At 40.8% G+C, this 12733-nt stretch overlaps 1 protein-coding gene across 6 annotated transcripts in view; it reads right to left on the reverse strand.

The window, feature by feature from the left end:
* The window catches only part of FNDC3B (fibronectin type III domain containing 3B), a 215028-nt gene that overhangs the window by 40634 nt on the left and 161661 nt on the right, over nucleotides 1-12733 (reverse strand). For all 6 annotated transcript variants that reach the window (XM_072868986.1, XM_072868988.1, XM_072868987.1 and 3 more), the window contains 8 exons: nucleotides 12570-12656; nucleotides 9354-9492; nucleotides 8705-8776; nucleotides 8063-8181; nucleotides 7118-7223; nucleotides 5264-5436; nucleotides 2835-2948; nucleotides 535-684 (listed from right to left, as the gene is read on the reverse strand). In XM_072868986.1, coding sequence (XP_072725087.1) covers nucleotides 535-684; nucleotides 2835-2948; nucleotides 5264-5436; nucleotides 7118-7223; nucleotides 8063-8181; nucleotides 8705-8776; nucleotides 9354-9492; nucleotides 12570-12656 — 960 coding nt within the window. The remainder of the gene's footprint in view (nucleotides 1-534; nucleotides 685-2834; nucleotides 2949-5263; nucleotides 5437-7117; nucleotides 7224-8062; nucleotides 8182-8704; nucleotides 8777-9353; nucleotides 9493-12569; nucleotides 12657-12733) is intronic.

Below are 12733 nucleotides of genomic sequence, written 5' to 3' on the forward strand. Positions count from 1 at the left end.
GACAAAATGGTAAAGATGAGGACTCGCTTTCTGGCAGCTACCATCTCCTACATACATAGGAATCTACTCAGCTGGTTCTCTTTATTTGATAAATGAAACAGATGTTGGAGTTTATTATTGAAGCTAGGGGAATCTTCAACATCCAGGTGGGAGGTAGACGTTGTTTACATCTCATTACTGAGAAAAAATTAATTTTTTTTGAAATAGTCTAAAACATTATCATTTGTTTTAGTATCAGAGGGCAAGGTGGCTGTTAAAAGCATTATTCACTGAAAATAAACCACATGATACACGAGAGCAATTTGAGAGCTAAAAGTTATACCAACTCCCTTGTTCACCACTTTCATCTGTGCAGAATCTAAACTGTTCAGTTATATAGCAACAGTCTGCATTATTTAAAGTAAATGTACATTCCTTCTGACTTACAGAACACATAACTTCATAGCGGCTAATGATAAAAATAAAAACACAGTAGAAGGCAACTCTGTTTACATCTTAGATTGCAATGCATGCAAAAACACGTAACTTCCATACCTGTAGCCTACAGCAGTAATGCGCTGCCGCTGACAATTCACTTATTTCAAAACAGGTTTCTGTGCCGCTATATGCAAGTTGTAGAGATTCCTCATCTTCTCCCCACTCTAATCTGTATTCAGAGATGTCAGCACCAGAACATTCAGGACTCTGCAACACAAGTATTTATGTGGTTCAATTCAGAAATGAGCACTTCAGATCTCTGTGTTTCACTGGGTAAGGAATAAAGTACATGGGGAAAAAAATAACACCACCGTATTTTTAAATTAATACACCATTACTGCTGCAAATGGCAATGTGCTGAATTAGCATTCCCTAATAGGTTACTGAAACAGGCCAATTCTGCACAAAAACTATCTATCTGATAGAAATGCAGGAAAATGAGAAAGTGTACGCAGCTACTTTGCTTTTCATCAGGACACTCAGGAATAAATTGTCTCTCCACTGGCTTGGCAGAAGCACAACCATGGAGAACACAAAAAAGCATCAATCTAGTGTAGTCTAGTCGAGCGATCAAGACACAGCTCTGGAAGAGCTAGCCTTCAAGCCTGAAGTAGTTACTCATGTTACTGAGAAAAGAATAACCTCAACAAGCGAGGAGCTCGTCCAAGGTTTTCAGTGAAAGTCACCCATCAAGCTAATGGTCCCAGTATGGGACATGGGAGCATGGACCTGGGTACGTTAATGTCCACAAAAAGACTCCTACGGGATCCATATGTCCTCAGCAATCCCTTTATCATCCTGACGTCAGAACACAGAATAAATACCTGAATTTGCTGGAGATGAGCTAGTGCAGGCGTAACAGCATGGCTCCCAAAACAAAATATTTCTACCAGAACTACCTAGAGCTGTACTGTGTGGACTGAAGCAGCTCGGGGAATCGAAGCTCTGCGTGCAGAAGTGCGGTCTAGGATATAGCAAAGACTTTGTGATTGCGGCATGCAAGGTCTCACTTCCAGTAAAAGTATCCAGAGCATCGCTGCACGCCACGATGACCACCCTGCCCATGCACATGGGCTTCTCCAGCTCTGCCTCTGAGCATGCCGCTGGTTTAGTAGGAGCATTCAGAACTGCTAAGCCAGCGTTTTAAAACAATGTGTAAAAAAGGCATAGTAGGCACCACGGTGTGCTCCCTAGCCAGACAAAACAACTCCACAGCCCTCTGCTGTTTTTCCTTCATATTCATATCAGCCAAAAAGTGATGGACTCTTTAAGAAAACATAACCATTGCAAACCACATTACTCCTTCCACAGCTTCATTTTTAGCTAGAATAAACAAATATATCCCGCACATAAATACAGAGCCTACTAGAAACACTGCTGCATTTGCTCATGGTTGGGGAGAGCAAATGCCTGTCCATACACTCATTTAAAAGGTAACATTTAAAACCTTCAGTGCCACTTCTAGCTTAGTGTCACAAAATGTTGCAAGAAATACTAACAAGTACCCCCAAACTGCACCAAACGCACTGGTTTCACTATAAAATTAAACTCGGATTACGTTTGTATCTAGATACGTTGGTTAGCACAATCAATTTATTTGAGCATCTCGTGAACATTAATAACTTCTTTCTCAACAGGGACATCCTTTTGTGGAGGGACCCAACAGATGCAGGGCTGGAACGGCTGCTAGGCTTTCAAAGAAAGTCCGTGGCAGAATTACAGTCCCTTCGCTCCATATCACAACTTTATTTATGACAACAACCTTCCTTTTCTGCCTTAATTACATAACAATTTTTTTTTTAATGACACCAATCAACCCTTCAGCATTTCAGCTAAGACTTATTATAAGAGTCCAATGGCTAAGATCCTGGAGAATGGAGAAGGAACGTATACAAATGAAAATAAAAGTAAATATTTGGGGAAGAGACAAACAATTTTTGAGGAAAAAAAAAGTACATCGTAAGCATTTGTGCAGAGTTAATTTCATATCAGAGACTCCAGCTTCAGCTAAAATCAAATATTTGCCTTCACAATTCCACCCCAGGACACTCTGACGTGCTAAAAGCCTGCAGAGAGCACTTCTACCCAACCAGCGCTCTATCATCTGACGCCAGCGTAGGAGGTCTCGTGTCTGAATCCTGGTCCGGATGACTCATAATCAACTTTATGCAATTCTTTAAAGAGAAAAGTAGAGAAGATGATTTTCTACAATAGAAGAGTTCCTGCGTACAGTTTTCTCGCACAAAAAAAAGTTCCAAACCAGTGAATAGCCCTCAAGCTAGCTTTCAAGTTTTGCAGTGACCATATTAGTTTGGATAAGCAAGATGGAAACGAAACAATCAGGGCATCTGACTTACCTCCCAGCTTACAAGTACACGTGTGTCAGACAGAAAGGAGAGGGAAGGTGCTCTGCACTGGCCAGGCGGTCCTGCTGCCGTGGTGACTTCCGTAGCTTCCGAATATGGCCCGTACTAGAGGGGAACAAGGCGTCTGTACATTAATACATAGAAATATACCCATCTCACGTTCCTCAAAGGCTTTTCAAGAACAGCACATAGAAACTTTTTCAATGCAATAAACTTTCTCAAAGATAGACCGGGCTTCCGACACTCCGTACCAAATATCAGAGTTCAGTATGGGACCACGTAAATTATTGCAAAGTTAAAATGTGAGGTAAGCTCAGGTACGAACAGAGAGCATGTAAACCCTCCTGTGCAGTGATGAGTGCCCGTGAAAGCGTAAGCCACCTCCAATTTACCCAAGAGTGAGAACATGCACTCAACAACAGAGTAACTGAGGGACAGTTTGTGTCCCTCTACCTTACCTTAAAGGAATGTGTTCGCACGTCTGTACCATAGCCTGGCATAACTGGCTTCTCGTGGATATAAGGAGGAGCACAGCAACAGTAAAGCACATACTGGAGTCCAAATCCAGCTTCTTTTATATAAAATGTCTGCCACTTGCTAATTATAAAAGGATAGCATACGATGGAGCCGAGCCTGGGTGCCTAACAGCAGCGTTCAACGTGCAGGGGGCACGCTGCGCACAGACCGTGGATGGCTTAGCTCCACAGGCAGCTCAGCCAACTGCTCAGGTAACTTTTGAGCCCTTGGCAGAAGAATAATTTAAACGCATATTAGCAAAAGAAAAGACAAATTCTAAGAGCCTGGAAAACTGGCTTCAGCCAGCAGTGCGAGGACAGGAGACAGATAACAGTGGAAATAGCCTTTCTGAGGCCACTTGAGTGGGATAATGAAGTTTGTTCAGTGCATCCCCAAGCTAATTAGAAATCATTCTCCAGAACAAAGGAACTTCTCTGGAAGCAATTAGAGGAAAACCACTGATATTTACTTATTTTGGAATGCAATACTAGCAAGTATGAAAAAAATGAGCCACTACAAAGGCTGAACAACACTGAAATTATGAACCCCAGTAAACCTCTCAACAGTCATGTGTCAGTACCTGTGCTATCGAGAGAGGCTAACACTGATCGCTTTGTTTGAACTACAAAGAATGCACACTGCAAAAAATCTCATTTATTTACTTCTGCTGTTTTCTTTACCTAATGGGAGGAAGAAAGGTGTTTGCATCTGGTAAAGAACAACCCCCCCCATTTTGCATCTGGTAAAAAAACCCCAACCAAACCAAAACCGGCCCTCTCATTTAACAAAGGGTGGGACCAGAAATGCTTTGCAACTTTAAACCTTTAAACACTGTTTTGTCAAAAAGAAAAAAAAAAAGAAAAAAAGAAAAAAAAGAAAAAAAAAGAAAAAAAAATGAAGAGAAAAAATAAGAGGAAAAAAGAAGTCAAGGTATCATACATCCAAAGCTACCAGGTAGGCAATTGTTTCCATTCCAGCAAGCAAATCCAATGTCTCCAAGTGTATTTAATTCATTTTTCACAAACATAAAATAGTGGCTATTTTAAAGACAAAACAGTTTAACGGTCTTGCATATTTTTCGAATACCCAAGTTACGTTTTACCAGAACTTTTCCCTGTAAGTGAATAACTTTAAACCTTTATGTTATGTTTGTCATCAAGATTTCCTGGGAACAAACACATCAATAAGCATGTACTGTTGCTGGGACTGCCTTTGAAAAAAAAAAAAAAAGTCGGAAAGATGCTCTCACAAAGGCAGGCAGAACAAACCCAAATCTCACTGAATCAACACGATCTGTCAACAGATCTCCATGGTCATCAGATTGAATTTATGATGCATTTGGGAAGGCACATCTTTCAAGGAAGTCATATAACAAAAAAATCATCAAATCGATAAAGCATGTATGTTTTTCAAATTAAAAAAAAAAAACAAAAAACACAAAAAAACAAACCAAACAAAAACAAAACCACAAACCCCCAAACATTAAGAAAGCAAGCTTTCCTCAAAATACATCAATACCTGAGTGAAATTTCAGTAATTGTTTTTACACTGTTAAGATTTGAAACAAAAAGAAGGAATGCAGTGGAAGGGGAATAAACAGATTCCTCCTTGTAAGCAGATATGACTTTTAGCAGGGATTTTGCACATTTTGGTCCAGCTGATTTTGGCCAGTCAAATCATATTAGTACCTGAAATCTCCTTTTAAAAGAGTACCAGATTCAAAACTGCAGCTCTTCCTCAAAAGTTCCTTTAAGCATTTCTCACTTTCTTTTCTTTTGCCCATCTCCCCTTCACCTTTCTGATCCCCAGCACTAACACAATCACTTTCCAGAATTTCCCATCTCAGGCATAGTACCACCTCCAGCGAGAAAAAGCCAAAGCACACTCCGGCACGCTGCACGTACCCCACCATCGTTCAAAGCTCTCACTCTGAACCGGTACGTTGCTCCAGGAAGAAGGTTGCTGACGGTGCACTCCAGATCAGGCCCATGATACACTTCAGAAACAACTTCTTCGGGTTCTGTCATTTCTACACTGTACTCTGAGATGGGACAGCCACTTTCTGATGGAGGGACATCTAGAAAGAAATCATCTAATTCATTAATAACATAAGGACATATGCCAGGAAGATTAATTTTTTACTTCACATGCCACAGAAATATACACACACACACAATCAACGATGATTTTCCTCTTCGATAGATGCCTTACGGGCAATATCTCATACACGTACATGATTGACATTTTTAAAGCAAAGCAATAAAATTACTCTTAGCCCTAAACATTCACCGGGTCAGATCATCACATGCAAGAGCAGCAGCTCCCCCAAGGCAATGATCTGTCACCCTGGGAAGCTGTGTTTGATGCCAGGAGGTGCCCAGCTACTTTTTAAGCAGAACATAGTAGAGACCATCCTCTTCTGAGGATGAAAAAAAGCTAGTCTGCTTCTTTCCCCCAATATCAAAGATGACGGTGTGTGCAAAAAAAATTGGTCAGTGAGGCAGGAGAAAAGGTATAGAAAGCTGCACGAAGAATGGGACTAGCGCTGAATACACCCTTTCTGGGACAGAGAGAAATCAGGAGGCACGTGGTGGCTGTCTGACCCAATCTTGGCTGCTGGCTATGGCTGGACACAGGCTGAAGTGGGTCATGTACACTCCAAAACTACTACTTATACATGGGATTTCTGGCAAAGCCTCATTAACACCCAATAAAGTATGAACAACTGCGATCCTCAAACTTTATTAGTCACACTGCTAACATTCATGAGATTCTAAATCTCTCTGCAATGATCTAAACCCTGCGCTTCACTTGGAAATAACAGCTTTTTGGGAAACTGAGTTTGTTTTTTGTGCCTGTATCTGTTTTGTTGTGGGCACCTTTTTCCCCAGGAAAACCGCATATTTGATAATATTTGCATGTTATATTACAAGCCAGTACCAGAGAATCAACAGGCCTGGGGTTCTGGAAAGCAGTGCTCCACCATGAGGTGTACAGTCTGCCAGGAAACAACATGGTACCTTGGATGCACAGGTGAATTTTTATACTGGTATTGAGATATATTTGTCAGTTAGAAATGGTATTGCTTTAGAATTTAGCTTAACGAATGACGCCACAAAGAATCTTGGATGCTGCAAGATTATCATAGTAAAGAAACAAATCTGTTGGATACTGGCATGTACCGTGTATTCTGAAAGGTGTGCATTTTTTGACAGTTTAGTGGCATGTCCATGGTCCAAGTCCTTTGCAAAATTACAGGTGTCCAATGGATCGTGTGTGTTACACTGTGGATCAGGGTTTCAATGCCACCTAAAATCCTCAATATGTTCTAACTCAAATTTCTGAGAGAAGTATTAGAAGTATTAGAAGTAGCAAAACGCCTCTGCTAAGTCAACATTGCAAAGGAATAAAAAAGATCTTGAATCACATGGTGTTTTTGCAATAAAAGGATAGATATTCTAATATAGCTGATACTTTATAGTCCTGACATAGAGACAGGTCCTAACTAAAATATGGGAGCACAGTATCAGGCCTAAAGGACAGCTGGAGGACAGCTAAGTTCAGACATGCAATACAGAGCCTCAGCAGTCGACGAGAAGTTGCACAGACTTCACTGCACTTTGCTTTGTACTTCCCAGTGAACAGAATACACTGCAACTTTTCACAAGGTCTAGCAACAGAAATATAAGCTAAGGCAAGTTCAGCAACTAACCATCAAGATCCAAGCTATTCAACAGTGAGATGCTCCGACGGCTTACCCCATTGTAGCTGTACTTCTTTGTGCTTCGGCTTCCCCAACACTCTTGGTGGCCGGCAGTGACCTGGTGCAACACTTAGCGTACGGACAGGTAAACTTTCAGAACACTGGAAGAGAAGAGGAGCTGAAGTTAGCTCTCTGGTACAAATACCGCCTACAAAGCAAGGCATGATTAGAAAGTGGCACAAGAAATTGTTTTCTACAACAACCACTTAATAGAAATTTATATAAAGGATAGGAGATGCTATTAAGCATGTTACAAATCCAATTAATAGAGTTCTTTCATTAGCATACTCAAAACTGTAGCACACAAAACTTTGATGGCTAATGTTGTGATTCTTTATTTTAATTTTCCTTGTTTTTAAAATAATATCAAGGCCTAAAGTACTTAATAATTTAAAAAAAAAAATCAAAGCAGGAGGAATAAAACTGTAGGTACTGAATTGATTTACATCAAAGAAGGGAATGACAGGAATCAGTGGCTGGAAAATGGAACACAAAAATTTAAAGAAGAACTCAGACACATGAAAGGTAATTAATTGTTACAACAAACTACCCCTACTGCATCTTCACTCACCAGCTTTGGTCAGTACAGGCTCATGTACATGAGAGACTGTGGTCTTTCTCAAGCAAGTGGCCAGATCAAGTAAACACGATGGCCTTTTCTAGCGTAGGTATAAACACCTACAGATCGGTTTTGAGGACACTAAATTGCAATTTGCCTGAAAAAATCCGTCAAGTACACATAGAAGTCTTCTAAAATTCAGCAACTTGCAACATAAGATTAACTGCAATCAGTGTAGCTTTACTGTGCTACAGGAAAAATATTAATCTTCTTTTTAAAGCAGAAATCTTTTACCAAAAAGAGCAGATAAATCTCTGAAAAATACAAAACCTTATTGTTAAATCATACTTAATATTGTCCTTATTGTTAAATAATACTTACCTGACTGTGTCCCCCAGTGCTGATACAGCATGCCCGGAGTTTATACAAAGTGCCTGGTTTCAAGTGAGTACAGGTATATTCTGTAGCTGATCCACTATATGCCACTTCCCATTGATTTGCTGAAAAATGAGATATATCCAAGTTTAGAAAAGTATAATGCAAGAAGTTTACTAGTGTCTAGGAGGAAAGGAAATCCTTAATGTGGTCTTCCACAAATGATATATTTCAGGAAAGTCATTAGTGTTAATATTACTATGAATATTATTCCCACTTAAAGACATACATATACATAGACACATATACAAATATATATATACTTACAAATATAAATATTTCTAAAATATATGAAAAATATCAAATCAAACAGTAGGTTCAAGTCCTATAACCTAAAATTCCACAAGTCTTAGAGAAAAAGAGCATACTTAAAAAAAAAAAAAAAACCCACAACAAAAACTCCCCAAAACCCAACCCAAACTCTCCCAGGAACCCTGCAAGTTTTAAGGCTGCAAGTGTGTAACTCGGTTTCAATCATATCTGCAGCATTAGTGCATTAATGATAATAACAATAATAGCCCAAAGGGTCAGTACTGCTTTACAGTAGCCATATTGGATTGAAATGGAGAAAACTTGTTTCAAGTTTACCTTCCGGACTTCCTTGAGAAATCTCTAGCAGATACTTTAGGATTTCCGAACCACCATTATCCTGTGGAGGATCTGAAAAAATAAGGCACGTTGTTAGTAAATCAAGATTAGGAGTGAAATTAGTAACAAAAAGATTACAGAACTTGTTTCTGATTCTGCTCCTTCTCCTCCACAAACTCCCCCGCATTAACTACACCAAGGAATTTATAGCAGAAGTGGGTAGCAGACGTTAGTTTTCAGCATGAGTCAGAATAAGGCATCTGGATAATGATGCTAGAAACAAAATGTATGGAAAAAGCATAGAAAGAGATGCAGCATGGAGGCTTGCCCCATCGATAAAGGAAGCAGCTGGAATGACACTGCAATGGGACATGAAATGGAAGGTGAAAAGCCTGAAGATGCACTTGAGTGCAAGTGCAAGTCAGTCAATAAAAACAAGCAACATTTTTGATTCTGAAAACATAAGAACCTCTACAAATCTTTTAAAATATTAAAAAAAAATGAAGTTGTCAAGCTCTCCAAACACATTCCAACTTTGGACTGAGAAGCAGCATGAAAAAAATCTAAGTTCTAAGACATATTTACATAATTTTATTTGAATTTATTAGGACCCAAAAAAGCTCTGCTATGACAAACTGAACTGGCTTACCCCACTTGACGCTAAAGCCGTGAGATGTTATTGGCCCCTTAATAACGGGTCTGGTCGGAGGTCCGGGCCTGTCTGGGCTTGTGGTACAGACCAACACTTCGCTGGGAGAACTCTTTCCTTCCACATTAGAAGCAAACAGCTGAAACAAAACCACAACAAGTTTACCATTGTTTGCTGTAACTGCTTTTCTGACAGCTCTGCAAGAGACGTCTTTTAGTAATTGCACAAATATCATTAAACTGGAAAGTATGTCACATCCCAACAACGCGTGTGGGATTCTAATAGCAGATATTAGACTGTCACGTTGTTTCTTTACAAACCACGTTGACTTTTCCCCTCCCTCCACTAGCAATAGATCAGGACGTGTTTAAGATAAGAGCACTGCTGTTTTTCTCTTTAATAAAAAGTCACGTGGCAACTTGCAGTTATTTACTCATAAAAGATGAAAACAATGATAATAACTATGCTATTTTTGTTTTGGGGGTATTTCAAGCCGCTATTTAAAACAAATTAATCCAGAGTATCAGTAATCACATGATTAAAAGCTTAAGTAGCATGACACGCAAACAAGAAACGCGTAACCTACAGCCACTGAAAGGAGCAGGATGCACACAAAGAAAACTTACTCAGGCAAATCCTTCGTCTCTGCTCAAGAACACCTTCTGCTGACTTCAGGGAGAAGGCTGCTAAGCTAAGAGCAAGACACGAGGACCTGGCCAGGAAGCTGAGCAGATCGGAATTGTACAAGAAACCCCAAATGGTCCAATGTTTTGTGGCTGCTGAGAGCTGTATTAGCTCATGCTAGTCTCTGGGACAGAGATCTGCTGCCAAAGACGTGAGTAACAAAATACATGTTATAATGGCTAATTGTAAATAGAAGCTAGCAGGAACTTTTCCACGTGCGAAGCTCTGTTATTCTCAGGAGCAGTCACTTCTATCCTCTCTCCTAACACAGGCATCTGAGGAAAACAATTGGCAATTTTCAAGGCCAAAAAACTAACTGAGGTTCTCTAGTCCATATGCTTGCTTTAAACAAGTCACTAAAGCCACTATCAACTCCTGTGTATCATCTCTTGGTTCTTCTCTGACTATTCTCCCATTTAAGACATCTTGCCACGAACACCAGATACATGAGCTACACAAATATCCCAGTAACAGCTCCAGAGAATCAATGTGAGCTACAAATGTAATGCAACATTTATACCTTTCCCCTATGTATACAGCTAAAGATTGCACTAGCCCAGCAGGAACTGAAAATTCATATTAAATTGATTGTTCAAGCAGGATCTTCAAGACTTTTTCAGAGCCACAGCTTCCCCAACCTTGGAGTCTCCCATCCTCTTAGTAGAAATAAAAATAAAACTTTGTTTGTTTCCAGGTCACTGATAAAATTATGAAATAGTATACACAGCACTGCTTTTTGTGGAACTTCACTAGAAACAGCCATTGGGGATTCCCTTCTACGCTGACATGTCAAACGCTTCAGAGAATGAAATTCCTGCACCTTGTTGTGTTGTGTTTGGTATCATTTGCCCGTCTGTGCCAAACCCTCGCTCAGTACCAAACAAATGCCTTTACAACGGTGTATTACACTACCATTGTCGCTTTAATTAACCAACCTTTATTTCATCAAAAATTAGCAGGATGCCTCCTCTGTAAGCACTCATTGTCTGGCATGGCATGAATTAAATTTCCCCCTTAATTCTTTACTATTAAGGGGGTTTCCCAAAGAACCGTATTTTGCCCAGGTTCAAAGACAAGCCTAGAACTTGCCAGATAGCCCCCATCGTGAGTTTTAAAACACTACTGTGACCCTAGGGTGACTGTGTTTGGTTTTGTTTGTTTGGTTTTTTTGCTTTATAGTTTTGGGGATCTTTCCCCAAGTTCCGTAGCTAATTAATGCTGGTCCGCATGCAGCGAGGGGACGTCTCGGTGCTGAGTCAGATCAGAGTTGTGCTTGTAGCCAGTGACACGAGGCTACAAGTTTGCTCTGATACCAACCCAATTCTGTAAAATTCATGTTTAATTTGAAAGCAGGGCTGCAGAGAAGCACTAGCCGTCCTTTTCCCTCAGGCAGCCACAGCAGCTTTTACAATGCTAAACGAAAAGGCATCATCTCTGAGCGACACCGCAACAGCTTTCCAATTCTTTGGGTAGTTCTTCATGCAACTTCACAAGGTCTTTTGTCCCAATGCAAAGTTGTTTCTAAGGATTTAAGTGAGTCTGTGGGTAAAGGGGTTTTTTTTGTTGCTCCTGAATATACTAAGACCTACAGAAGCCAAATGTTTTTGAATCCACACAAAACTATGCCATCCTCCTCTCCCTGCGCTGTTTACAAATGATACAAAGCCACTTTCAGACACCATATCTGTTCGGCAACGCAGGAGCACGGCGGATGTTGGCTTCACAGACAGCTCCTTGCCATCTCCGGAGGGATGGCAGCGCTCCGGACGGTGCGGCCGAACGCCATCTCGTGGAGCTGCGCTCGGCTCCCGGCTTCGCTGAGCCGCTACGACGGACAGCCCGGCCACGGGGACGGACAGCTGCACTGCAGCCCATCTGGTAAAAACCACACGGTCTTCTTCTCAACAGCAGCACCTGGCACTTGTGTTGTGCTTGATGGCTTCAGTAGCAGCAAGGCAGATGTCTGAATTTCGTGTTTGCAAAAAGACTTCAGAGCGTCTCTTTTGGGGGGTCTGTATTTAGGAGCACCCACAGGGCACGAGATACCAACGCTTGCCAAAAAAACCAGCTCCAAAACCAGCCACATGTACATATGAGACGGAAAAGCTTGAATTTCTGCATGTCGGGGAAGACAGGCCCCTGAGCTGGGGAAGGAAGCTGTGCTTGCTGGGCTCCTTACGGCATTTTCTCCATTGTGTTCAAGTGAGACTGGCTTTGTGACCACGGATCAGGTATTTGGGGAAGCAATGCAGCCGACTACAACCACCTCAGGCCCTGAGCCACACTTTTACAAGACCATACCTGACAGTACACAGTACGAAGAACCATGCCTGTTTCAAAAAGGCTGAGCAATGAGTATTTTATGTAGTAAGAGCAAAAATACAACTTTGGTTTAACCCATTAGGTCTTAGTATAAAATAAATTTGTATTTGATAGCTCAATTTTGCAGGTAGTACTAAAGGGTCCCTACAGTGCCTGGAAAAAACCCAACACAGAAAATACTACGCAATGACAAGAGGAAAAAGATTTTACCCTGAATTTATACTGTGTGCTTCTTCTGAGATTCTTCACAGTACAGGCTTGCTCCTCTCCAGTGTACTTTGGGTGAAACACGCTATCCTAGAAAAAACAAACAAATTCCCGTAACTGAGGAGTCTGAGGAAGTGCTCTCTGTATTATAGGCCGTAGCCAGAACA

Source organism: Ciconia boyciana, chromosome 7 (genome assembly GCF_034638445.1).
Source record: "Ciconia boyciana chromosome 7, ASM3463844v1, whole genome shotgun sequence".
NCBI lineage: Eukaryota > Metazoa > Chordata > Aves > Ciconiiformes > Ciconiidae > Ciconia > Ciconia boyciana.